This window comes from Desmodus rotundus, chromosome 8 (assembly GCF_022682495.2).
Source record: "Desmodus rotundus isolate HL8 chromosome 8, HLdesRot8A.1, whole genome shotgun sequence".
Lineage (NCBI taxonomy): Eukaryota > Metazoa > Chordata > Mammalia > Chiroptera > Phyllostomidae > Desmodus > Desmodus rotundus.
Genome location: NC_071394.1, coordinates 100,148,231 through 100,176,220, shown reverse-complemented (window position 1 = coordinate 100,176,220; position 27,990 = coordinate 100,148,231). Strand labels below are relative to the sequence as shown.

Below are 27,990 nucleotides of genomic sequence, written 5' to 3'. Positions count from 1 at the left end.
AAAGGGGTTCTCCTTTCTCCACATCCTCACCAGTACTTGTTGTTTGTTGATTTATTGATGATAGCCATTCTGACCGGTGTGAGATGGTATCTCATTGTGATTTTAATTTGCATTTCTGTGATAATTTAGTGACATTGAGTGTCTTTTCACATGTCTTTGGCAATCTGTATGTTCTCTTTAGAGAAGTGTCTATTCAGATCCTTTGCCCATTTTTTAATTGGGTTGTTTATATTTTTAGTGTTGAGTTTTATGAATTCTTTATAAATTTTGGATATTACTACTTATCAGATATACTGGCAAATATGTTCTCCCATTCTGTGGGTTGCCTTTTTACTTTGTTGATGTTTTCCTTTGCTGTTCAAAAACATTTTTTGTTTGATGTAGTTCCATTTGTTTATTTTTTCTTTTATTTCCCTTGCCTGGGGAGATATATCTGTTAAAATATTACTACAAGCGATATCCAAGATTTTGCTTCCTGTGTTTTTTTCTAAACTTTTTATGGTTTCAGGTCTAACATTTAAGTCTTTAATCCATTCTGAATTTATTCTTGTGTGTGGTATAAGAAAGTGGTCTAGTTTCATTTTTCTGCCCTGTATCTGTCCAATTTCCCAATACTATTTATTGAATAAACTATGTTAAGCCCATTGTGTGGGCATACTTCCACTGTTGAATATTAATTAATTGACTATAAAGGCATGGGTTTATTTCTGGGGTCTCTATTCTGTTCCATTGATCTATGTATCTGTTTTTATGCTGGTACCATGCTGTTTTAATTACTATGGACTTATAGTGTAGTTCGATAATAGGTAGTGTGAGTCCTCCGACTTTATTCTTCTTTCTCAGGATCACCATTGCTGTGTGGGGCCTTTTGTGGTTCCATATAAATTTTTGAAATATTTGTCTTAGTTCTGTGCAATATGTCATTGGAATCTGGATAGAAATTGCATTAAATCTATAGATTGCTTTGGGTATATGGACATTTAAAAGTGATGTTTTTACCTGGAAGCGTTAAGTCTGGTCTTTTCCTTTTGAAGGACATCATCCTCCCCCTGCAGTGCTTTATTCGTAATAACAAATTCCAGTGACAGCCCTCCCAGCAGATCATGACAGCCCAATGTGTCGCTGAAAATGGGAACTGCAGTTTTAAATATCCTTCCTTCTCAGGACTCCATCCTGGGACCTTTCTTTACATTTTTTATTAATTTTTTTATTGTTGTTCAATTACAGTTGTCCGCATTTCCCCCCATTATTCTTCCCTGCCCTCTCACCTATAAGTGGAACCCAACCAACAAAACAAACAAGCAAGCAAAACAGAATCAGAGGCATGGAAATGGGACCTTTCTTCCACGGCCTGTCTCTTGACTTGTGGTGTTGTCAATTTGCTATTTGATGTCATTCTGAGAAAGCAAAATTAAAATTTTAGTTTATTAGCATGAATTTTACCATTTACCTCTATTCTGTGCAATGCCCATTTTCAATGTAAATATAAGAGCAGTTAACAGCTGTGCAGAATCTCTGAAAATTGCAGAATTTGCATTTTGTAGCTCATGGGGCTTATGTATTAAATCCTTTACCAGAGCAGTGTAAATGCCATGTAAACCAAACTCAACTATTTTTACTTCACTTCTTGATATGTACATATTCTACTAAAACTCTCTACCTTTGGCTTACAGATAGAAAAGACAGTCCAAAAAGAAAAGGAACTGTGGGGTTGCCTTATCTTTTCTTTTCCTGTCTGTCATCATTTTCAGCATAAATTGTTGGCTACTACAGAGAAGTAACAGGAGTAATAAAAGACACATCAGGGATCTTTGGTTGATCATATTTTTCAAAATACCTCTGCCTTCTTTCTGTGGTCAAAACAATTTTGGTTAAAACAGGTGGCCTCTTGGGGCTGTCAGCTCTCCGCTCACTCAGTCCTCAGGGTCACGTGCTTACCTTGCTGTGCTCATGGGGCACTCTGTGTATGTGAGTGGGGCAGCAAGGGCCATGAACGTGCATATTGCACCCATCTCTCTGCTTGCAACGTGCTCCGTATCCCTCAGACTTCATTTGCAAAACACAAGTTCAAAGATAAAATTATTAAGAATTTCAAGATGGACCCTGTGTTGTCCTCAGGTCACATACCCATGAAGCCAGCCCTGCCCCATTGCCTCTACTCCTGCCACACTGACCCTGAAGTCCCTTAGCCTGATATGTTTCTTCCTGCTGAAGGGCCCTATTACATGCTGTCCCCACTGCCTCACCCTCACTTTCCTTCCCCATGACCTGGATATGTTCTTCTTTCTCTTCTTGTGGTCCCAGCTCAGCCATCACATCCTTCCGTGAGCCCCGCCTGCCTGACCAGGTCAGAACTCTCCTAGCTCCTGTCACCTGTCACAATCACCATCCTACATTTGGGTATGTGATCCTCTGACTGCTTATTTCCCTCCACTACTGGACTGCCAGCAGCTTGTAGGCCAGGACTGGTCTGGTTTCTTCATCACTGTTTCATCAGTTCTGGGCACATCATCCTCAATTAATATTTATGAGGTGAATGAATGGATGAATAAATGAATGGAAGTCTTTGCAACCAGAACGTAAATGTCAGATGAAGAGGAGGGATAAATGAGGGTGACATGCCTTCCAAGTTTTGTTCCAAGGGGGCTAAACCCTGACTCAGTCTGAGCTGGTGAAAATTCAGTGAGCATTGCACTGGACTTTGTACAATGTGTCATTGGAATCTTGACAGAAATTGCATTGAATCCATAAATTGCTTTGTCCCTTCTACTAAGTGATGAGTGCTTTAGGAGAAGATACCCTTATGTTTTAAGGTGTCCAGGTCATTTTCTTTGCACATCCAGGCCCAGCATAGTGCCTGGCACTTCATCAGCCCTCTGAAAATACAGGGTCTATTGAATTGAATTGAGCTGAATTTAGTGAGAAGAAAATACGTGGCCCCGAGGTTCACTTCATCTCACACTCCCCTCTGTCTCCTCTCCCCGCTCCTCTTTGTCCTTCCTCTAATGTGCTCTTGTGAAGGATTTCTGACACTTGAGAACTACTTTAACTGTAATCAAATATTTGCAACAGAAAATTACCCTTTTATTTTTGGTTTAACTGGACTCTTCAAAGAGAAATGGTCTGATTGGTCTTGTAATCAAGGCAGTGGCTGGCACTTCAGAGAATGTCCCAGAGCCAGGCTGGACGTATTCGGTAGTAATGTTCCTATATTGGCATTGATCTCTGGATAGAATCACAAGGCAGGCACTTTAGAAGTTCATCCATTTAACCCCAGATAATTCAGAGCAGAAATAACTTGAGGATAAGATAAAACCTGTCCTGTGCCCTGAGGGCTGCAGAGTAGCTTTGTCAGAGATGCTGGGCGACCCTGAGCAACAGCCAGTGTAATGGGAACCTGCCTTCTTGTTAGGGCGTGGCCCACAACCTGACTATCTTATCCATTATTCTGCAACTACATTTAAGAAATGGCCAGGAGGAGATAGAGTGAAAATGGGGTGTTCGTAATGAAATTGAAGATCAATGAAATAATAAAAATCAAAAGCCTAAAGGTAAGTTTGCTACTGATTGATCATCTCAAAAAACCTTGTTAGTAAGAGATCAGGGCATGCTTCCTATGTGTAAGGGGGGGGACTTCCCTCCTGAGCGAGGCTTGAATGGGAATATAGAATGTGACAGGAAGCAATCCCCACAGTGGTCCCTCGAAGGTGATGGGGCTGCTTGGAGGAGGTGCAGTGGAGTAGAAAGGGCATGGACTTAGAAGTCAGCCATATCTGGGCTTTACACCAACTTTAGCCCTGTGGCCTTGACCAGGTAATGACCTCTCTGATCCTTTTTATTTTTTTAACTTGTGAAAAATGGTATAAAATATCTGCCTTGCAGGTTTGGTATGAAGATTGAGTGAGGTCACCTGGGTGGAGGCACAAAGCTGGGTACCTGGCACAGAGCAGGCATGTTATCCCTTCCCACGGTGTCACTTTGGAACAGCTGGGGAGGTGCCTGGTCACCCTGAGAGTGAGGGCCCCCTAACACTGTGTACCCTCGGTGCCTCACAAGGGTTCCACTAGTGCAGCTGGGGCAGTGTCACACCAGGGCTGGGGTATCTCAGGGTAGATGCCTTCTTCCCAACACTATCTCCTAGATCATTTACATAATCAAGACCCAGAGAATCAATGTAATTTGACTACGTCGGCCATAAGTGGCAAGCCTGGATTGCGAATCCAGACCTCTGGCTCTAAGCCTGCATTTACTCAGCAGCACCCTATAGCTGAACTCCTTGCTGCCACTTGACACTCACACGCCCCTTCGCACTCTGAATGGTCTTTCTGGACAGCTAGACATTGTCTCCCCAGCAAGTCTGCAAATTCCCTCAATATGGGAGAGAGCATGTTTCAAATTTTCAGCACTTCCCAAGGCACACAGTACAGGGCTGACTTGTAGTAAGGGTTCAAGAAACAAATATCCATCAAATATTCTTCACTGAGACAATGAAGATATTTTCATGGCCTTTCATTTTAGTGCAGGGAAATAGTTATAGTATACATTAACCCAGCTGAGGGAGATAAAAGCATTAATTTCACAACATGCTCAACCCTTTAAAAAGCTAGCTTCTCAGGCTCCACAGGGATTCCGGAACTCACACAGACTCACTCCCACTGTTTTGAGAGAAAATTGCAGCTCAGAATGGCCTCTCTCTCCCCATAGGAGAGGGATGGGTGGAGAGACATGGAGGGAGTGGGGGCAATGTGGCTGCAGAAATGTGGGGTGTTTAAACCAGGAGCCAAGGACAGAGGAAAACAGTGCAGCTCATGTTTAGCAAGCAAACAAATTGGCTGGGGACCCTGTTAAAATGCAGATTCTGACCCAGGAGGTCAGAATACAGACCGGGCATCTGTATTCTAAGAAATTGCCAGGGGATGCTCATGTTGCTGGTCCGCAGAGCACAACTTCAAGTAGCAAGGATGTGGCCACAGAACAAAAGACTGAGGAGGCTTTGGCCTTGTCCTTCTTCCCTCTGCAGTCATTTGTCTTGACTGTGGGCCATTTTTAATCACAGACTGGGCAGAGGGCAAGCGGGAAGCCTGCTCAGAAAAGTAGGAAACCAGGATCATCAGCTAGCTCCCTGGCACATGGCTGACCCCTTTTTCTCTCCCAGATGCACTTGATGGGTGACATCTCCCTACGTGAAACACTTCAGTTTTACCACCCACAAAATGTTGGTCTGGGTCTCTGGAGGCCTCTTCTGGTTTGACAGTTCTCTGTGTGGGGGAAATGGCCTGAGGTGTCAGCTTTGCAAATCTGCTCTGTCTTCAGTCTGGCAGTTCTCTGGACCCCCCTCACGGTCTTTCGCCTTCTGCAGGAGAGATCTGTGCATTCAAGATCCACGGCCAGGAGCTGCCCTTTGAGGCCGTGGTGCTCAACAAGACCTCGGGAGAGGGCCGGCTCCGTGCCAAGAGCCCCATTGACTGTGAGCTGCAGAAGGAGTACACGTTCATCATCCAGGCCTACGACTGTGGTGCGGGGCCCCAGGAGACGGCCTGGAAGAAGTCACACAAGTGAGTTGCCTGACACACTGGACCCCCTCCCCCTCTCGCCCACCCATCTCTGTCACACACTGCTCTTCAGATATGTGTACCCAGTGGTCACACCATGGTGCTCCAGCCGCACAACTGCTGGCCTGTTCTCTAGGCCACTGCAGACCTGGCCACTAGCCGCTTTCTATACCTGAAATTCTCTGCCCCTCTGCTTCCTGGGAAGATAGTCCTGCTCCACCATGAGAACTGAGCTCAGATTCCTTGGGGCAGCCCACCCCTGCAGACCTAGTTGGGACCGTTCCCTAGGTTTCTGCCCTGCTACGTGCTTCTCCGTCCTAGCACTTTTCATTTTGGGCTGTAACTCCCTCCCTTATGGAGTTTGACTAGGAGACTCACACAGAGCCAGAGAGGTTAAGTTCTTACTCAGTGGAGTAGTGAGTAAACAGGTGAAGGAATGAATAAGGGAAAGGAGAGACAATCAAGAGGAATATTGTTGCCTAACCCTGGGTGACAGGGAAGGTCAAAGAAGGCGGAGTTCCTCTGGGGTGGACTCATAGCAGGGATCAATGACAGGGAGGACAGAGCACTCAGGGAATGGGGAAACCACATCCACCCTGAGTGGCTTGTGGTTTCCCCATTTCCTTGGTGTTGGGGCCTGAGTCAGTGCCCACGGGAGGCGAGGAGGACAGTAGGACTCTTTCTTTACCACCCTCTCTTCTTTCTCCGTGTGTGGTTCCAGGGCTGTGGTCCACATCCAGGTGAAGGACGTCAATGAGTTTGCTCCCACCTTCAAAGAGCCAGCCTACAAGGCTGTGGTGACAGAGGGCAAGATCTATGACAGCATCCTACAGGTGGAGGCTGTCGACGAGGACTGCTCCCCCCAGTACAGCCAGATTTGCAACTATGAAATTGTAACAACTGATGTGCCTTTTGCCATCGACAGAAATGGTGAGTGTCCTGAGAGGACCCTGGCGGGGGGGCAGGGAACCCTCCCACCCCTCCTTCTGAAGGCCAGGTGGGGGCCTGAAGGTACTCAGCAGACGATGCTCCCTCGCCATCCCTGGTCTAGGCTCTGGAACCCAGAACTCAGTCCTACTAGAGGGGATGGCCTGACATCACTAGCATCCCAGCTAGGTATGAGACGTGTCCCCCCAGGATCCCTACCCAGTGAATACAGTCTGTAGAACTCACAGTGCCACTGATCTGGGTGCTGCAGACAGGTGGGTTTCCTGGTAGGGTTTTTCAGTTGTCATCCAGACATGAGTCATGCCACCAACTCGGCCATGTCAGAGTCCTTTTCCGATATAACCAGAGGTAACCTCCCCCCACCACAAGAGACCCTGAAAGAGAAGGTGGAGATTTCTGAAACACCTTCTAAGCTGTAGATCCATTCAGGAATCTTTAAAGCTCTTGCCAACGTCCTTTGAGAATTTTTACCCTCGTGAAAATGAAGGATGAAAGAACCCTCCCAGGATGCCCCAATCCCAACTGAACTAAAAATGGTCCTCATAAAGCCATTTGGATATTTCACCACCATTAATTAAAAGCTCATGCAGTGTAAATGTGGCAGCCAGAGGCCCAATCAATTCGACCCACTTTAACTGTTATTTTCAATAACCTGATGTCAGTCAAATGATAATTATTAGCCAAGTATGGTACTTAATTATTAGCATGAGTGTATGGGTGCACGTATATTATCCCACTTTGTTTCAAATAGGATTTAAGTTCTACACAAAGACTCAAAAGTTTCAAACCTGAAGTTCATCCACTCTGTGAACACAGGGGTGAGCAAAACTAGGTTTACAGTTAGGAGTATACAAAATACAGTTTATTCTTGTATTATTACTTATTGATTATTGTGTTATTTATTGGTATTAAAACCGTAAGCCTAGTTTTGCCCACTCCTGCATTTACTGAGTGCCAAGCACAGTGCTAGAAACTGGGAATGGAAATAGAGTAGAACCAAAACCAGACATGGGCCTGCCCACATGGAGCTTACCATTTAGTGGGAAAAAATCAAAACAAAAGATACAAAGTCAGGCGGCATCAAGGGTGAGGTTGGTGTGCAAAGCACGCCATGAACCAGGGCTGGGCAATAAATTAGGTCTGAGCCTCCTTGTAGCCAGCAACTAGAGGGAAATACTGTCAGTCACCCGCTTGCAAGTCTTCAGTGCTTCCGATGCTTCTTGATTTTGAAACCAGGGAGAAACTTACCCTATGACTTTGTCTTCGGCATCCTGAGAACTGCAGCAGATTCCAGAGGGGATGGGATCCAAGGGGGAACCCTCATCCCTGACCCCCAGCAGTTTCTGATGTGTCTTGTAAGAGGAAATCAATATTCCTAACACAACCAAAATAGTACTAAGGCCATTTCCTTATAAAATGCTAAAACACCTGGAAATGACAGTTACACACCTGGGTGTCACTAGATGCTAATTGTGTTGGGCACAAGATTAGTGCCTACGAAAGTAAGGGAGAAAGTACTAAACTGCAATTAAAGTTTCATTCAGGGCTACAAAATAGGCAATTTCAAGTAGCAGAGCTCTCTGATAGCTTCTCCTGTAGACAGGTGGCCCATCCTTACCACACAGATACACATCACACAACACACACGGCATTTCATAAAATACAAAACAACTCTTTTGTATCTTTCTGTTCCCCTGTGATCACCCGTTCAGTCTGTCCACAAAAACTTTGGAATTAGGAGAAGGAAACATCCCTGATGAAGAGCAGGACTAGGGGAGGAGGTCTCTGTGATGAGTGGCCAAGCTCCCCTTGACCTCCTGCATTAGTCCGGAGAGCCGCAGGCCAATCAGAGATGAGATGCAAATTCTTTCATTAGAGGGTAAACTGCCCCAGTCATGAAGATAATTACTCACCTTGATGAGCCATTTCGCTAACATATGCCAATTTATTTCCCTAGCTGTCTCATTAAAAGTGAGTAATGGTTCTTTGCCAGGCCTCTGCCTCCAACACTGGTTTACAATATAAGATTAAGTGGACAGTGGGCATTCCCAGGGAGTGTGGGCCCCAGTAGTGAGGTTTACCAAAGTAGTTCTCCAAGTAACGAAGGCAGGACCTAGGGGCAGATGCCAAAACAGCTCCTATTCTAATGAGCTTCCCAATTGGCCCTTATCTATCATTCTTCCAGCAACCTTACAGGCTCCTGGAAGAAGTTCTGTGCATGCATATCAGAGAAAGTACTGCCGAGTGTGGGGTGCACTCATTGAGGCCTCGTGGCTTCAGGTAGATGGCTCCTGGCCCCTCCAAACTAGTAGGCCTTTTTGCTTGTGGGGGAAAGAAGGGGAGCAGGGCAGCAAGGAAGGTAGAAGACAGCAAAGAGTCAGAATGACCTGTCTTCACCGAAGACTCCACCTCTTCCAACAGAGGTTCTCAGCCTCCGTTCCCCATGAAATCATGGCAGTGATAGCCCCGGCCTCACTGTGGGGGTGTGAGGCCCCAGGGAGAGGCAGTGCCTGGGGGTCGCACCTGCTGGGTACGCTGTATGCAGGGAGTGCTCTATTCCTGGAGCTGTGATTATTAGATATGCACCTGGGTGATTGGGGCATGAAGGTTATTCCCCCACTCCCCATGGATTTCCAGGCTGAAATTATGAGCAGGTAACTCTGAGTTGGTGACATCACCCTGTCTTGGGAAATTCTAGATTGATTTAGATGGCTGCCAGGCCCCCATCTTCTGGCACTTGGCTGATCTCTCGGAGATGGGTAGGGCCGAGATGCTTATTTCCATGAAACAGATGGAAAAACGGAACCCTAGAGCGTAAAGAGCTTGCCTAACAGCACCTGCCCCGCAGTTGGCAGAGTTGGAATTGGAGTGCAGGTCCCTGAGTGTTGGTCCCAAGGCCTTTCCACCAGTGATATCATTATCCTCAGTGACATTTGACAGGAACGCATGGTGATGGTGTTTAAGATCAAAAACACAAAGTTGTGTCCTAATCCTACATCCACCTCTGTGTGTGAGAGAGAGGGAGAGATCTTTGACAACTTACTTGAACCTTGCCTCAGACCCTCATCAGTAAAATGGGAATTAAATATCTCGTCTGTGTGAGGTGGGGGATATAATACAAACAGGGCACTCACGAGAGTATGGGCACAAGCCACACTGTCACCCACATTTGAGAATAACCACAGAGGGAGAGCGAGGGTCTCAATGACACCCACTTGCCCCTGGACAGACTATTCTATTTCTCAAGGGGCCGTTGGGTCTCAGCCGAGCTGTTTGTCGGCAGGCTGCCCGGTGAGTAATGGCACCCTGGCGCCTCTGAGTGCAGTGTGTCTTAGAGTCGGCTTATTCTAAAAGGAAATGAAAACACTTCTTTTCCACCTGACTAGAAAACTCACACCTGGAAAACTAACACAGGGAAATTTGGGAAGCACAGGAAAGCATGAAGAAGGAACCCCACCAAAGAGAACCACTAATAAAATAAAATTTTAAAAAGATAAGTACTATTGACATTTTACCAGTAGATTTTTTATGACTTTCTAAACAAAAGTATGGCCACATGTTTCTTGCTTTTCTCTCCCTCCCATTTTTACTTAACATTTGATTATATATATTTTCCATCCTTAAAAATGCTTCATAATTACCTCTTTTAGCGCTGAACAACATTCTGTCTCACGCACAGACTCTTATACGTAGCTCTTCTTTTACTACCAGACATACAGTTTCTTTACAATTTTTCAATGTAATAAATATTGCTGATATGGACATATTTTCACCTGTATTTGCAATTCTTCACAATAAATATCTGAAACTTCTATCATTTTTCTGGAATCAATTTTTAGATGTGGAATTGCATGCCCAAAAGGTATGAGTAATTGCAAAGTGACTGGCTTGTATAGCTTTCCGAAAGGATTGTTCCAATTTAAATTCCAGGCATGTGCAGGTTGCTGTGTTCATCTCATTGCATGCCCCTCCCCACCTGAGTTTCAGAAAATTACCCTCACCGGTGTGTGAGGTAGGCGCTGATTGTTCTTCGAGAGCCAGCTACCCAGGTTCACTCGGACAGGGGAATAGGCCCAGGGGCAACTATTTGCCTGGGTTAACTGTGGGCTGTGTTCCCCTAAGAAGGCACTGGTAGGAGAAATCACTTAAATGTGGGGAGGAAAAATAGAATTGTAACAGAAGCAAAATGTATGGCTTCTTCTGAGCTATCAAAAAATTGTAACTGGGTGTCTAATCCAAATGTTACTCCCCCCCACACACAACGACTGGTCACAATGTTGGGCTCTCATTTTGACCTAACGTTGCAAATTCTGTGCTCTGAGTCTCATCTCCACATACATGAAGTTGGTGGTGGTAGAGAAAGTAAATTCGTTTCTCAGACAGTTTCATTAAGACAGTTATGGAAGAAGAGCTGCAACAAATTGAGGCAAAGATTGCCGGCTTGTGTGTTTATTTTTCCGGCACAATCAATAGTGCTTGGTCTGCTTAATGTCACACGGCTTGTAAACCCTAAGCCTCCCTCTTCGAAGAGACATATCTTTTGAGAGCCATTTAACTTTAAAGAAAGAGGAAGTTAGAACTTTTTGTTGAAAATTCAATTTGATGTTGCTGAAACCTCCTTCCTGAGGTTATATTACCGTGCTGCCACCTGACAGAATTCCTCCCCTGTGGTAATTGTAACCACCAACTGGTTTGTTAACAGAACCCGCAGGGAGTGTTACCAACCCGATACCAAGCCATGCCAGACCTGTGCGGGCCCCAAGCTAGACTGAAAACAAATATTTGGAGAAAAATAACAGGGATTCTGAACACCAGTCACAAGGCCAAAAATATTTTAAATCCATTTTTATTCAGAGAGTTTAGACTGGCTTTGTTAAAGTAAATTTTACTTCAAATCCGTGGCTGCAGTTGCATTTTTAGAAACGGTCCAGAGCAGACAGCAGACTAAATGATTCTCATTCTTGGTCCAGTGTCGTGGGTGACTGTGTCTCCCCTCCCCTCCACCGCTCGCCTCCACCACCTCCTCCTCACACTCACACACATGTGTAGCGCCCGCTCATTGCCTGGTACTGAGTGCTGTGTCATACTGGGCGATGGGTGGGTCGACTTTCCTGATTTGTAAACATTATGTGACTTTCCTTATTTCCCAGACTTTCTTGCCATAGTCCCTGCTGTGTCAGTTCACACGAACAATATACATCAGTTAGAATGGAAGAAAGCTCATTAGATAGCTTCCCCTTAGTTTGGATGAAATCTAAAAGTATGTCTGAGTCAGCCTTTCTATATTTGTTCATTTGCTTGTTGGTTTTTTTTTTTCTTCAATTTTCATTTACTTAATTTCACTTCTGGTAAAGGATCATGATGACATTTGGGTTCTAATTGCCTGTCAGTTCCACCATCAGAAAAAATGCAAGAATGAAGTTACTCTCAACAAATGAAGAATTCAATCTCTTGGAATCAAAAACTAAAAATTGCCCTAGCTGGTGTTGTTTAGTGGACCGAGCACCAGCCTGTGAACCAAAGGGTCACCAGTTTGATTCCCAGTCAGGGCACATGCCTGGGTTGCAGGCCAGGTCCCAGGTCAGGGGCGCACAGGAGGCAACCACACATTGATGTTTCTCTCCCTCTCTTTCTCTCTCCTTTCCTCTCTCTAAAAATAAATAAATAAATAAAATCTTTTTAAAAAACTAAAAATTATTAAATGCACATTGGGCCAATAATAGTTTCTTGGAGCTAAAATTATATTTTAGCAAAAATAGTCAATTAAAGCTTTGCTTGTTAATTATCAAATATATATTTCTCAATCATAATATCAAACCCACAAGGATAAAAACACACAATGCCCATAAAAACTGTCTTGTTTTTCTTGGAGAAGAAAAATATTTGTCACCAGGGCAAGGAATCTGTTATTCTGTGTAACTTTGGAAGGGAGGTCACAGGTTTTCTTATTGATTTCACTTCCTATTTGGTAGCAAAATAATGTGAAAAGAGGCAGTAACATTCCTGGCAATGAGCCCAGATGTTAAAAAATATGTATCAGGACAATTCTGAATTCCATCTTTTTCCCAGAGATTTTGTGGCAGAGGAGCACTGCACCCTACATCAGGGGACACAGTCACGGGGACACTGTCACCCAATGGGTCCCCCAGCAACCCATTACTTACAAACACAGTTGGATTCCAAACGTGTGCTGGGCCTGTCGAAGCAGCCCTGTCCCACCGCTGAGGCGGCTTCAGTCAACCGATCGATCCTGGGAATCTGTCACCGGGGTACACACAGGCAGCCCCTGAAAGCCATGCCCCCATTTGCCCTTGTTTTTACGAAGAGAGTGGGAAGAGGGCCATTTCATTCTGATGAAGGTTGGAGGAGTGGAGAAGGGATTTTGAAGAACTGCAGCGTGCTTAACTTGATCTGAAGCAATTTTGAGTATCTCTGTGTCCTCAGGTAACATCAGGAACACTGAGAAGCTGAGCTATGACAAGCAACACCAGTACGAGATTTTGGTGACCGCCTCCGACTGCGGACAGAAGCCTGCTGCTCAGGACACCCTGGTGCAGGTGGACGTGAAGCCAGTTTGCAAGCCTGGCTGGCAAGGTGGGCCTGCTTTTTCAGTCCTGTGGAGTAAAGGCAGCTTGACCTGGCGTATAGGAGATGCTAGAACTGTCCTCAAATCATCACACCATGTAATTAGAGGGATTTTTAAAGTGCAGTCACACCGCTGCAAGAAACATAATAGCTTGTTTATTCTCACAACTCCTGGGGGATATATTGTCCCCATTTTGCAGGTGAGGATATCTGAGGTAACTCGTGTTACTCATGTGCCCAGTTTCTCCAGTGTGCGCTTTCTCAAATCTCATGACATCTTTGGATCAATAGTAATTATCCCGGGCGCTCAGCAGAAATGGCTGGCAAGCCTGTTCACTTCATTGGAGAGTGCTGAGTCGAGCTGGTGCCTTTCAACTGTTGCTTCATTACTCCGCACTCGGGGAGGGTTGGGCTTGCACAGAGGGAGTCTGGGCAGAGGTTGGAGATCCAGAATCCAGCCTGTGGGTTAAAGGGTTTCTAAAATGTTGGCTCTTCGAATGGCAAAGCAATGGCCTTAGGTGGGGGTGGATTTTTGTGCTAGTTTAGATTTTTTAGGATGCAGGGACAGAACAAAGGTTCAGGTTACCCTCGGGTGGTGGAGGGTTGTCACCGAGGTAAGGCCAGCTGCACAGATGGATCTTACAGAGGACTGGACAGCTAATGGAATAACAACTGCCGTAGTGGTGACATCAATAGTTCCGGTGGCGGAGCAGGGATGCTCGAGTTTTCTCTGTGCCAACGTTTTGGTTGCTTGACAGCTCCTGTTTCTGGTTCATGTGTTGATGCTACGCTAGGCTACTGCTTATGCATAACTTACGTGCTTCATGGGTCCTCCACTTTGCGGCTTCTGTTTATTGCCTTCTCTTGGTGTGTCTTTAAGCTTCAGACCCCCTGTTATATTCTCTGTCTCTCTGTAGTGGGTGGGGGTATCTTTCATTCTTAAATTTCCCCAGAGAGGGTGTGATTAGCTGTGTTAGTCAGTCATGTCCCTGTGGGGCAGACTGATGCTAGGCCACCATATAGGTCACTGGTCAGACTCTGAATGGCTCCCTCGTAGTCAGACATTTATTCTTAATCCAGTTTATCAGGGCCAGATTAGCAAGACCTCATTGTGCAAAGCAAGGACACCCAGATCACTCCTCTTGGGGGGCAACTCTCAAAGTGCTACTCCCCCTGCACAACCTACCCCTCTTAATCTTTCCACTGCAAAGGTGGGAGGCATAACTAAACCAACCTCTGGGCAGAGTGAGAGTCATTTGCCTTTGAACAGAGTAGAGAAAATGAGCACAGTAGACACATCTTTGTGTCAGTCTGTTTAGGAAAGAGGGACAAGCCAGAGAGGGAAACTGTCCCCAACCTCAGGAAGCCTGGGCTGTGACTTGGGGATGATTCACTGGGCCCTGAGGACTCTGAGGGCAAGATTCTGTCTCTCTTGTTCACCAGGGAACTCCTCAGGCTTAGCACATGTCTGACCTCAAAAAATAGTCACTGATGAATGAATGAATGAATGAATGAATGAATGAGCTTTCTGAGTAAAGAAGAGCTCACCTTGTTTTATTTTAACTTGTAAGGGCCGGCCCCAGTGAAGGTCTAGCTTTTGAAGAGAAAGCCTGGGAATAATATAAAAGCTTTTTAAGCATGAAATAAACTCACAATGGGATTTTAAGTGGGAAAAGTAAAACAAAGCCTTATCTGGAGAATGGTCCCAATAGCTTTTGTCTTTGATAAATGAGACACCTATGATTCGGGATTACATTTTTGTAACTATATTTAAATGTAATTTTCTAACAGAGTTGGTGCTGGTTTCAGTGTTAAATGTATGCGAAGAAAAACATTTTAATCATGTTCAGTTTTGTGTGTGGAGACTGTGTGGGCACCGCCCCTCTGGTGCCTGGTGCTGTCTGTGGCTCTGGGCAGTCACCTCCCGAAGGCAAAGACTGTGCCCATTCGCTGTTGTGTCTCCAGTGCCCAGCACAGGGCCAGGCACAATGCAGGTGTTTGGCAAGTGTTGAATGGACAACTGAATGGTGAGTGAGACCTCGGTAAAAAAAACAACAACAACAACAAAAAAAACCTATTTATATATATATAAAACTTTCCATGGAACTGAGAAAAGAGGGAAGCAGCAACTCCGTGTATCCACGCACCGCGTCAGGCAAAGTGATTTAAGCATGTGTACCATCAGAATCAACTACTTTACGGTGGCTTCCCTACCCAAGTATGCCAGCCTTCGGTGGTGGAAGCTGACATTGGACTCTGCACCCCGCCCCTCCTCCCTCCAGCTTACCCTTTCAGGCAGCCATCAGATCCCTCTGCCCAGCTATTGACCCAGCAGGCTCGCAGACCATAGGTCCTCCAGGTTCTCCTGTATGTGTGGCAGTTGTCAAAGAGCCTCCCCGCTGTTCCTGTTGCAGCCTCCAGATCTGGAGAAAAAGCTCTCCTTCCAGCATACCGGTCCACTTTATTCCCACACTCGGGCAATCCTCATCTCTGACCAAGGCATCCTGGGGCCTGTTCTCTATTCTACACTTGGCTGAGGCTGCAGTCTTTTAACTTAAAGCACACCTTTCTTTAGGGATGAACAAACCACCACTGGTCCCAGATGTGTGTTTCTTGTTCAGCCTCCTCTCCCAGGTTTGTAGGGCAAACTGGAGTGAGCCACATGTTGCTGGTCTTGTTAACTGCAGGTGAAGCAGGCTGTCCCCTAGTGTGAGAAGTTCTTAGGTCCTAGGGGAAAAGATTGACTCTTGAGGCAGGTGTGGGTGAATCCTGCGCAGTGTAGAATGGAAGAGGAGCCCAGAGAAGGAAGGCCATTCAGGGCACCAGTGAAGAATACAAGGAAGCCAGTCTGGCTTGGGTTGGGACTGGGGAAAAGCAGGTAGAGTAGGGTGGGTGGCCAGGATTGTGAAAGCCAGGGTGAGGAGCTGCAGTAATCCCCAAGCTCCTCAGACCCGGCTATGAGGGACAGGTCTGAGGTCACATGCCAGGCATAATTGTCCCGAACAGAGGTGTCTCCCTGAGCAGACTTCTCACAAGCAACCGGAGTCACCAAGCAAATACAGTTTGGCAGTTCAAATTCTTGTACCTGTTCCAAGTCATTTCCCTGCAGGCAGGAGGGGATTGCAGCCCAGTGCAAGCAGTCCATCATGTTTGGGAGCCTCCCGTCCCTCCTGAGCACTCCCAGTCAGCCCTGCTATCGGCCCATGCTGCAGTTGCTTCTCCCAGCCAGCTGCCTTGGAGGAGAAAGGGATCCTTCGAAGGGTTTGATAAGGGACTGCTCCCAGACTCCTGAATACCCAGGGTGGTGGCCTCATTTTCCATCACAGCAACCTCTTCCACAATGTAGGACCCAGCCTTTCCCAGCATGCTTCTGGCCTTCCCCCCACTGCACAGAAATGGGCATCCCAGACCCTGGCTCTGCTGCCGCCTGCCTTTTAGACCTTGGTCAGAGCATCTCTGCTCAGGCTATGGTTTTCCATTCTGTCTTCTTTTGTGGGTTGGCCTTGACATCCCAGGAACAATATGGGTTCTCTGAGGGCAGAATCACACTTTTCACAGCCCCTGGCACTCACTGAACTTCCCATCCATCACATCAGCATAAACTAAACGCTTGCTTACCAGCATCAGCCACCAATGACTGAGCGGGGCTTATTGGGAGGAAGGAAAGCTTTGCACCCAGAAAATGGTCGCTGGGTGCCACACATGTGCTGCCTTGTTCTTCTGTGAGTGTTGTCTTCTCTGCTGTACTCTGAGATTTTAATTCTGAATAGATGATAACAGTTATCTCACTCTGCAGGGCTCAGTGTTGTTTTGCCCAAGGGAATGTCACCCACGCTCTCAGTTGCCCAGAGTCCTCCAAGCATCAACTAGACCTGTGTGAGTGGAAGAGGGAGCTAAATCTCTTCGTTCTGTCCTGAGCTTTGAGAACTCATGGTACCCCTGTAGCCCCTCATATTCATGGAAATGAAAGATTATAGTAGGAACCAAGAAAGAGGGGCACCTGCATCCAGCCACACACTAAAGACAGGCTTGTGCCTGCCTCTATTCCAGGCATCTGGATCGGCAGTCTTCTTGAAGTCCGTTTTCCTTTTGCCAAGTGGTAATAAATACCCAAACCTGGCCCCGCGTGTGCTCTGAGGACCATCCTTCAGGAAGCAGAGCATCACAGAGATGTCCTGCCCTCAGAGGCCACCTGAGTGATTGAGGCAATAACAGCAGTGGGACCAGCAGGTGATGACCCTGCTGACCACTCCTTATGGGGGGCTACAGACTAGGTCCCTGAGGATTGTCTATAATTCAGTTGCTAGTTTCAGTTGTTCTGTTTATTTGGTTATGTTATGCTATGTTATGTTATTTTATATGTTGTATGTTGGGTTATGAGACACATCCCCCCTTTATGCCCTTCTTTCTTGTTGTTTACAGTCCCTTGGCCCATCACCTTCTATGTTTTAAGCTGAAATCTCTGTCTTTACAATACTTACTTAGTATATTTCCCCTTTTATTGTTGCAGGTCAGATTTAATATTTATTACCTGTCTCTGCCAGTTTACACCCAGAATTTAGTATTTCACTCTCCCTTTATGCAAAAACAATCCCCCTTTACGGAGCCACGGCAGACTTCCGTGGTGGCCCTTCGTCATTTCTTTCCCAGACATGTTGCTGATCGGACATCCAGTCATACTGGATTCAAGGTTCCTGTATCAGGAGTCAATCCTCCAGACTCAAACCCCTGTGGAACGCCATTTCTGTCTTCCTGCCTCATTCCTGAGCACAGTCCCATGGCAATCCATTACACCTGGCCAGTGCCAGGTCACCCAATACCACCAACTCCCAGAGAATCTCCTGTTCTCTTTACCTTCACAATAAGGTGTCTCATTTCAAACAAAAAGAAAAGGAGGTTCAGTCATGAATTGAACCATTTCTTCTCCATTCCTTTGGGTTTGAGTGATTCTCTGGGTGTGTCAAATGGTCTCAGTGTTTCTTTCATTCCAGGGGGGGGGGGGTGGTATCTTTTAGAAGGTTTGCTTCTCAGACCTAAATGTGCACATGAGGACCTGGGGGGCTGGGTATAGTGCAGAACCTGACTTAACAAGTCTGGGGTAGGTCTGGTCCATGGCCTTCACTTTGGGTAAGAAGGTCACACAGAAAATATTTACTCAACACCTAGAGGGCATCTAACACTTTCGTGATGAAAAGATAGCAGCATGAAATCTGCTGGTTGAGATTAATTTTCCTTATTTATTTGCACTGTGAGATAACTGAAGTTGACACAGACATTATACAATGGGAAGTATTTTCAGAGTGAATTTATTCACCCTTTACTGAAGGCCCACTGTGTGCTGAAGACTGGAGCTACAGAGTCACACCAACCTACTGAGGACATAGCTCTGGTGGAGGGAGCTATGGGAATGCAAAGGAGAGCTACTTCACCTTGAAGGGCCCTCAAGGAGATGCAACTGGGCCGAATTTGAAATGTAACCATTTCAGCACAGAGAAGAAGGACGTTCCACCTTAGGGAGCAGAAGTAAGGAGGGTTGGAGGACCATAATATGGTCAGGGCATGGAGACAAGCCTGGATAGGCCAGTGGGGACCAGATCATGGAGGGAGGGCCTCCTGTGTTGTTACTCGAAGGGCAGTGGGGAGGCCAGAGGCCTTCACGTCTCAGCATGGTGAGGGGCCTCCTAGGGAAGAAGGACTCCTTGGCTAGCCATAGAGATGCTGGGATGCAGAAATTAGGGCACAGAGACCAGCTGAAAAGCATTATCCCTGAGTGCGTTTTTAAGGGGAACTCTTCCAGAAAAGTATCTAAAGCCACGTGTTTATTCCCAAACCAATTCAAAGTACTAGTCAACAAAGGAGGTTAGATTTCCAGGCTAATTCCATGAGACTCCACAGTCAAGGGGACAGGTCGGCAGTCAGGCATGTCTGGGATAGAAAAGACCCCCACTAACCCTTGTCAAGTGTATTTCCCAGTTCCCTCTACAGCTGTCCACCCATCTGTCCACCTCCCTGCCAAGGAGGAAAATGCCCTGGCCCGTGGAGTCAGCTGGCTTCACCCTGCCCTTTCCAAAAGTCAGATCAATTATTGATCAAGTACACTGAAGGGCTGGCATGGGTTTTACTACGTGAAAGGCATTGATTTTGAATCATAGGGTGATAAGCCAGGAAGGTGCCCAGATTTGCTTAGAGCAGCAGTCGAGCAGGGCTCAGAAGGTAGAACTGTGTCCATCAGAGGGTTTCCTGATTATGTTACCCTTAGTGCAGGCTGAGGCATAGGGACTTAGACAGAAAGGCAGAGGAAGTGATGGCTCCCTGCCCCCGTTCTCTCCTTCACCGTCCTGCCGGGGTGTGCAAGATTCCATCACTGGGGCACCATCTTCTTGTTCTAAAGGACGATCCCCACCTAAAATGCCAATGGCTCCTGCAGGAGTCGCTTTTAAACCAAGGGCCAGCATGGGGTGACAAGTCAACTCTAGTTGGCCACCTGTTTCTGTGCAACGGTGAGCTAAAAGTATGGCTTTTATAGTTTAAGTGGTTTTAAAAAATCAAAAGAAGAATCATATTTTGAGGCCCATGAAAATTATTTGAAATTCAAATTTTAGTGCCCATAAATAAAGTTTTATTGGCACACAGCCACACTCATCATTTACATATTAGGTCATGACTGCTTCTGTACTACAACGGTAGAGCCCAATAGTTTTGACAGAGACCAGAGAGCTCTCAAAGACTAAATATTTACTATCTAGCCCTTTTCAGAAAAAATCGCTGACCACTGCATGAAGCGATTACTGTCCATTGACACCTTAGTGAGAAGTGGTTTATTGGAGTACCAAGCACAGCCTAGAAAGAATGGGACATCGAATGGACATACGTAGACAGAGGCCAAGGAGTGTAAAGTCCAAAGCAATTCTAGTCCATTTTGCAGATGCTGAATACTTAGGCTTAGAGTGATTGAGTGACTTGCCCAAAATCACACAGCTGGTAAATGGCAGAGGTGGGATTCAAATTCATGTTGGTTTATCCCAGAGGGCACCGAGGTGTCAGGAGGCAAAAAAAAAGAATTGAGCAAGGAGATTAGCAGTTTCCAAAGGAGCAATAACCAACTTCAACAGAGCATCTCAGAAAACTGTTCAGAAGAGACACAACCTGTGTGCCTTTAGGTAACATATTTAACCTCTCACTCACCTTATCTATAAAATGGTGATGAAACTTACCTTGAAAGGGTAGCAAGAGTCAAATGAAACAAGTAGCACCTAAGAGGTGCCCTAACATTCATTTTCTTTCCTCTCCCTGCCCCACCTACCTCACATTTCCTTGATCGAGCCTAGTCTAGGGCACTATCCCCTTGAAATTACAACTCATTAAAAAATAAACCCACGTCTGTCTCTCAGATACTATTTGCCTGAAGCTAGAGTTACCTCTGGTGATCTCTTGGGCCAAAAAAAGAAAACATGAGCCCGAGACTTGGGTGTTAAGCTTCAAACCCAGAGATGCTGGACCCAAGTGCAGCTGTTCACACCAGAGCAGGAAGACTACCTTTTTCTATAGGAGAATGAAGAATGAAAATTACCCACCATCCACCCGGTTCAATAGGATGGAACCTGGCTTTATTTGAGGTTTATCCCAGGAGTTCAGCTCCTTCATCCCCTGTGCCCTCCACCTTCAGTCTCCTTTCCTCTGGACTCTGCTTTTCACTGATTTTCTTTCCTGTCTCTCTGTCCCCATCCCCTACTTTCCTTCCCCTCCCCCTTCATTTCATTCCCCCTCCCTTATCCCAAGCATAGGCCTGAACCCAACACTGGAGAAGACATGGGGTGTGGGGTGTTGAAGTTAGTACAAAGCAGTGAAGATGGAAGCTGGGTGGGGAGTGAGGGCTCGAATCAGCTCTTAGCTCCATCATGATCCGCCACAGACCCTGCTGAAGCCACTTCCCTTGCTGAGCCTAGGTTACCTCCACTGTAAAGGGAGAATCATAATCCTTGGCCATATTATTTTGTAGGATTAAGGGCACAAGATGTTCTAGGTATGGAAGTGCTTTGCAAAATTTAAATCACCACACACACGCCTGTGCGCGCACACACACACCCCACCCCCCCCGAAATTCATAGGATTCGGTAAGGCTGTGTGGCTTGATCATCATGTCCTTGGTTGTGGAGCTTAAGACTGCAACTAAAAGGAGGCAGTGGGGTGGGTGGAAAGAGCACAGTCTAGGCCCGGGAACCCAGGCCTCAGTCCCAGCTCGGCGCCAGCCCAGTCTGCAGTCTTGGGAAAGTCTCTCCTGACTGGTTTGGTCTCCTCAGCTGCAAATGGAACAATGAGGGCTTCTTGTGAGGGCGAGAGGAAAGGCTGCCAGTGGAGCACCGTGCACAGAACTACACAGGGGATTCAGGGAACAGCAACTCTTTTTAGTTCCCTTGATTTCAATGTTTAAAATCACAGTGGAGCTTTTTTCCTGCAAATGATTGGAAAAGCCATCTCTGGGGCCTGAATTCCACTAACCCCAGCAGTGTGATCCAGGCAGGTGCTCCTGGGTTTGCTTAGATGGTCCAGGTGAGCATCCGCGTTCCTGGCAGAGGCCTCGTGGGGTATTCCTCCATGAAGAGTGACCTGTTTGGCATCACTAACATTGCCAAGCATTAAGGTGCAACAAATAGCCCTAAACAGGATGCTGATTTATCTACTTGGTAGCATCTTCATTTTAAAGACCTGCTGGATAAAAGTGCCCACAATCAAGCCTGCTTTTGCCTGCCTCCCCCCACCCCCCGCCCCATGTGGCTTGGTGTGAGCACTGGAAAATGGGCCTCAGAGTTTCTGGATCGATCATCTCAGCCCTGAGTGGGTAGCGTGGGTGGACTCTCATCCCAAACAGCAGCCAGTCAGACTGGCAGCATTTGCTATTTGCCAAGCTCTGTCTGAGGGTGTTGTGTGTACACTCTCATTTACTCTTCACCACACCTGAAAGGTGTTATTTTTCCACTTTTCATATGAGAACACAGAGGTTAAGACTCTTGCCACATAGCTAGTAATATGCAAGACCGGCACCAACCCCAGTCTTGCCTGCCTGCAGATAGAGAGCTCCTGCTCTTTCACCTGCAATGTGTCTCAAAGCAAAGCCACCTTTTCAGACCATTTAAGGGGAGCTATTTTGAGGAAAATTCTTCAGTTAGAATCCTTCCCTCATGTTTTAAAGAAGACGTGTCATTGCTCAGCAGGGCAGCCTTGAGAGGGATGGGGCAGGGGTGTCCTGCCGCACAAGCCTACAACTGGGAGCTGCCTTCTTCAGGATGGAAGAACCATCTCTCAGGCTTCTTGGATGACTCTTTGGGAACTAAAAGGGGTTAAGGTGGGACCACAGCTGGGATCAGGTCTCCTGACTCAGAACCCCACCCTCTGCCCTATCTCTCTGTGGACGCGGGTCTGCCCCTGAGTGACATGCGGTCAGCCTGCTCCCTCTTCCACTGACAGTTCTTTTAAATATTTGCAGCCAGCTAGAATTTTTCCTTGCAGAGAGTCAGCAAGTGCTAGGGCTTCAGAGGGCTGGCTCTAAAGCCAGAAAGCTCAGGGTTCAAATCCAGGTTCCATTACTCAAGGAGCAGCTTGATGCTACCAATGAGGGAACTGAAGGAGAAGAAACAGAAGACACTACAGTGGGTTTAGGAGCCAGGCCAGCCGTTCAGTGCCATTTACCGACTGTGTGAACATGAGGAGAATATTTGACATCTCAGCTCCGGTTGTCTCATTGGTGAAATGGCCCTCCTACTACTCCCTTCCTCAGATGGGTACCATGCACATCGGTAACACATGTAAGAAGCCCAGCAAAGGGTCTATTAAATGGTGATTTCCTTTCTGCTCTCTGCATTACTGGGGGGTGCCAGCTTAGAAACCAGTATCATCTTCATACTTACAGACACTTGGGTTGTAGTGATGAACATGACCCACAGGAAGCCACCCCATCTCTCCTTGCTACACTCATCCTCAACTCTAAAGTGGACAGAAGACTTCCCCCTTCTCCCCATGTGTATCTCCGAGATACTTCTCCGTTCAGATGGTTTGTGGTGGATGGAAGGGCATGCTGGGGAGTTACAAGTCAGCCCTGGCCTGCCGGGGAGCCCTGGATTCCCATGGCTGAGTAGGCCATGAGCCTTAAAGTGGCAGTGCGGGGGCTTGGAGCATCGATCCCACTCTAACCACATAGAGGGACAGCTGTGGTCATGGCACAGCAAAGAAGCTCACAACGCTTCTATTCAATTTAAGGAACTGACCTCTAGGTTTAATCTGTACCAGGTGGGAGGTGAAGCCCTGAGGCCTTGAAGCTGGAGTGATGGATGAGGGCAAGCAGGTGAACAAGTCATTCTAGCGCAGGGAAGTCAGGGCAGTGACCAGGCAGGCACCCCGGGAGCTGCGAGAGCAGAGAGCAGGGGTCCCTGACCATTTAGAAAGACTTCCCAAAGGGGGTGGCACTGAAGCTGAGATCTGAGGGGTCCGTACAATTTACCAGGTGCACCTGGGAGGTATATCCCCAGGACAGCTTGGTGCTTAAATGCTGTTCTCTGTGTTAACAAATAGTTTGAAGGACAAATGCTCTATGTCCTTCTACTCAGCATCTCTTGCTTCACGGCCAATAGAAATAATAGTTTGGGCTGCAGAGGAGGGTTTGGAGAAAATTGATCAGAGGTAAATTGACATACGTTTGTGTTCTCTGTTTTTGTGACAGATGTGGTGAAATTTCCAATGCAGACGGTGGGCGAAGTAGACAGAACTTTCTCTAAAGCTGTGGGCATAACAGCCAGAGTTCACCTGGCCCAAAGGTGGCAAAGCAGGCCTTAGCGGGAGGGTCTTTCTCCCTGCCTCTCCATGGGGCCCAGCCAGCCTCAGCCCGTGAGGCCTGGGTGCCTTCAGAGCATCCACGTTTGGTGTCCTAGGCCAGGAGACCAGTGTCCATCGCTCAGGCCAGACCGAGCAAGGCTTCGCACTGGGGGCAGCAGGCATGGCAAGTGGGCTCGAGCAGAAAGGAAAGCTCAGGGAGGCCTGTGGAGCCTGCCGCTGCCCAGTCACGCTGTAGGCCATGCAGGAAAGCTGTCTGGAGCCTCTGGAAGCTGGTACACTCTGAGAGGACTCCTTTCTTTGTTTTTTTTACATTAATTTATTTTCCAGTTACAGTTAACATATTATATTCATTGCAGGTATACAATGTAGTGATTAGACATTTTTATACCTTACAAAGTAATCACCCCTATAAACCTAGTGCCCATAGACACCATATATAGCTATTACAATATTATTGACTATATTTCCTACTGTGCTTTACATACTTGTGACTCTTTTTATAACTGACATTTGTACTTCTAAATCTCATCCCCTTTTGTGCTCATCCCCCCAAAACCCCCTTTCATCTGGAGACCATCAGTTTGTTCTCTGTGTCAACAAATTTTTCTGTTTTGTTTCTTCATTTATTCTTTTAGATTCCGCATATGGTATTTGATATTTGTCTTTGGCATTTGGCACATGGTATTTGTCTTTCTCTGTCTGACTTACTTCACCTAGTCTAATACCCTCTAGGTTCATCCATGTTGTTGCAAATGGTAAGATTTCATTCATTTTTATGGCTGAGTAATATTCCATTGTATATATGCTCCACATCATCTTCATCCACTGTCTATGAAGGATACCTAGGTTGCTTCCATATCTTGACTATTGTAAATAATGCTGCAATGAACACAAGGGTACATATATCTTTTGAAATTAATGTGTTGGGGTTTTTTTGATAAATACCCAGTAGTGGAATTGCTGGGTCATATGAGTTCTATTTTTAATTTTTTGAGGAACCTCTATACTGGTTTCCATAGCGCTGCACCATTTGCAATTCCACAAACTGTGTATAGGGCTCCCTTTTCTCCACATCCTTGCCAACACTTGTTTGTTGATTTACTGGTCATAGCGTTCTGACAGATGTGAGGGGACATCTCATTGTGGTTTTAATTTGCATTTCCCTGATGATTAGTGACATTGGGCATCTTTTTATATGTCTATTGGCCATCTGTATGTCCTCTTCGGAAATCTCTATTCATGCTCATTTTTAATCAGATTGTTTGTTTGTTTGTTGGTGTTAAGTTTCATGAGTTCCTTACACGTTTTGGTTATTAACTTTTTTATTGGATATATCATTGGCGAGTAACTTCTCTGAACCAATAGGCTGTCTTTTCGTCTTGTTGATGGTTTCTTTTTGTGTGTAAAACCTTTTTAGTTTGATGGAGTCCCATTTGTTTGTTTTTTTCTTTAATTTTCCTTGCCTGGGGAGGTATATTCAAAAACAATATTGCTAAGAGCCATGTCAAATACTACCTGGGAATTTTGTGGTTTCATGTCTTATATTTAAGCCTTTAATTCATTTGCGTTTTGGTGTGAGAAAGTGGTCTGGTTTCATTTTCTTGCATATATCTGTTAAGTTTTCCAAACACCATTTACTGAAGAGACTGTCTTAACTGTATGCTCTTGCCTCTTCTGTCATTGATTAATTTGCCATATAGGCATGGATTTATTTCTGGGCTCTGTATTCTGTTCATTAGTCTATGTGTTAGTTTTTGTTGAAGATTCTTGAAGAATGGCGCCATGCTGTTTAGATTACTATAGCTTTGTAGTATAGTTTTTATCATGTAGAGTGATATCTTTCAACTTTGATCTTCTTTCTCAAGACTGTATTAGTAATTCAGAATTTTTTTGTGGTTTTATATAAATTTTAAGATTATTTGTTCTAGTTCTATGAAAAAATGCCTTTGCTATTTTCATAGGAATTGCATTGAATCTGTAGGCTGCTTTGGGTAGTACAGACATTTTAATCATATTAATTCTTCCTATCCATGAACACAGCATAGCCTGCCATTTATTTGTATAGTCTTCAATTTCTTTCTTCAGTGTCATCGTTTTGTAAGTACAGGTCTTTTATCTCCTTGGTTAAATTTATTCTTAGGTATTTTATTCTTTTTGATACAATTGTAAGTGGGGTTGTTTTCTTAATGTCTATTTCTAATAGTTCATTATTGATATATAAAATGCAACTGATTTCTGAATATTAATTTTGTATCCTGCTTATTTACTGAATTTATTTATTAGTCCCTCACACAACTGAGAGCAGCATAAGTCACCACAAATGATTAGAAAGGTAGTTTGCAAATGTTCCTTGAGCCTCAATATGCCCCTATACTTTGACTCAGGTAATATCCTCCTGAGAAAGTCATCCAAAATGCAGACAAATTCTTTTGCCCAAAGATATTCTCCAAGACACAAAAACAAAAGTGGAACCCAGTAGTGCCTGACAATTACACTGCCCTAAAGGACACAGTTAAGGACATCTGACCTTCTGCAAGGGAGTGTTATGCAGCTTCTGAGGGGTGGAACAGAGTTATGATGTGGGACACATACGGCACAAAAGAATAAAGTTCAAATGACAATGTATGAGGGAGAAAAGTATACCGTAATACTGCTAATGCTGCATTAACTGGATTATGGGGCATTCTTATTGTGATTATTATACTTAAAATAATCATTTTCAATTGAGCATACACATGGACTGTCAGGCTTCCAGTGTAGTTGATGGATTCTGCAGGTTTGTACCGTATTTTCTAAAGAGGTGATAATGCGGTTCCAAGTACAGGGTGTCGGTTCGTGCAGTAAAACGTCCTGCAGCGTTCTAATATCACCTAGAGTCATGGGCCTTCCACTTAAAAAAAAAAAGAAAGAAACACTTTGCAGTTGTGTGCAATTGATCTGTAGGGTAAGCAGATTTACATTATTAGAGTATGAAAACTATACATAAGTCATCTTCACAAAAAGACTGAAAATGTGTGCACGAAAAACTCTAGTCTTGCATTGTAAATGCTTTTCAAAGCCATAAAAGTAAAGATTCTTGAAGAATAGCTACTTCATCTTTCCCTAATCATACACCAGTCCCAAGATAAGAAAATTGCCTGGAAAATGCTCATGTTTATTGGACATAAGAGAGAAGAGTTTCTATAAATCCAGGAGAAACTACCCTGGCTGGTTGAGTTAATAATTTCCCCCTTGAGAGAATTATCTTTCAGAAGGGCTGCTCTTAAATTGCCTAGTTCCCGAGCCTCTCAGCATCAATTCTGCCAGATACGTTTCTGTTTGGGAACCGAGAAGCACATGGGCTGAAGGGATGAAAGAGCGGGAGAGGGTTGGGAGAACGCAGCAGCCAAGCTTTGGGCAGGCATCCTGGTTTCTGAACACCACCCAGGGCTCACTGCGATGGCAGCAGTGGCTGCTGCCCAACTGCCCATGAGAGAGCTTGAAGCTGGGGTGAAAGGGGACACCACAGGCTTTCAAGAAATGGTGCCCAACACTAGAGGCTTATTGGGGAGCTAAAGCACCTTTAGCTGCATCAGAGAGCCCTGAAGAAGAGAAACAATCCCCTCACAACATGTGGACAGCCGGGACTGGGGCGCAGCGTCCAGTCGTGGGGGCAGAACAGTGCATGGATCTCAGGGCAGATCCAAGGGCCCCAGTAAAGCAGTGCGTGGTGAACCCCAAACCCAGGCCAGCAGAATGGCCCCAATGTCTCCAACTCAGAGGGGTTGGGCTGAGCAGGAAAATTCACAAGAAGTGCAGGGAGAAGCAGTCCAACCAGGGCACGAGTGCCGGGGAATTCGCTGAGCCCCAGAATTTAGACCCGGGCACTTTCATGAATCACTCTCATCATTCATTCCCCACACATTTAGTGAGAAGCCACTGTTTTCCAGGAGTTGTACCAGGCACTGGAAATTTAAAACCAGATAAAACAGGCACAGCCCCTGTTCTTGTGGAACTTCTGATGGGGGCAGGAAGTGGGGTGAATTGAGAATTGTAGACAAACAAGCGCAGAAATGAATGAATTGTCAGACACCAACAT

At 45.7% G+C, this 27,990-nt stretch overlaps 1 protein-coding gene across 1 annotated transcript in view; it reads left to right on the top strand.

Moving 5' to 3' along the window:
* The window catches only part of CLSTN2 (calsyntenin 2), a 582,773-nt gene that overhangs the window by 446,292 nt on the left and 108,491 nt on the right, over positions 1–27,990 (top strand). Inside the window, exons 3-5 of the mRNA XM_053929711.2 lie at positions 5,360–5,555; positions 6,274–6,482; positions 12,945–13,094. Coding sequence (XP_053785686.1) covers positions 5,360–5,555; positions 6,274–6,482; positions 12,945–13,094 — 555 coding nt within the window. The remainder of the gene's footprint in view (positions 1–5,359; positions 5,556–6,273; positions 6,483–12,944; positions 13,095–27,990) is intronic.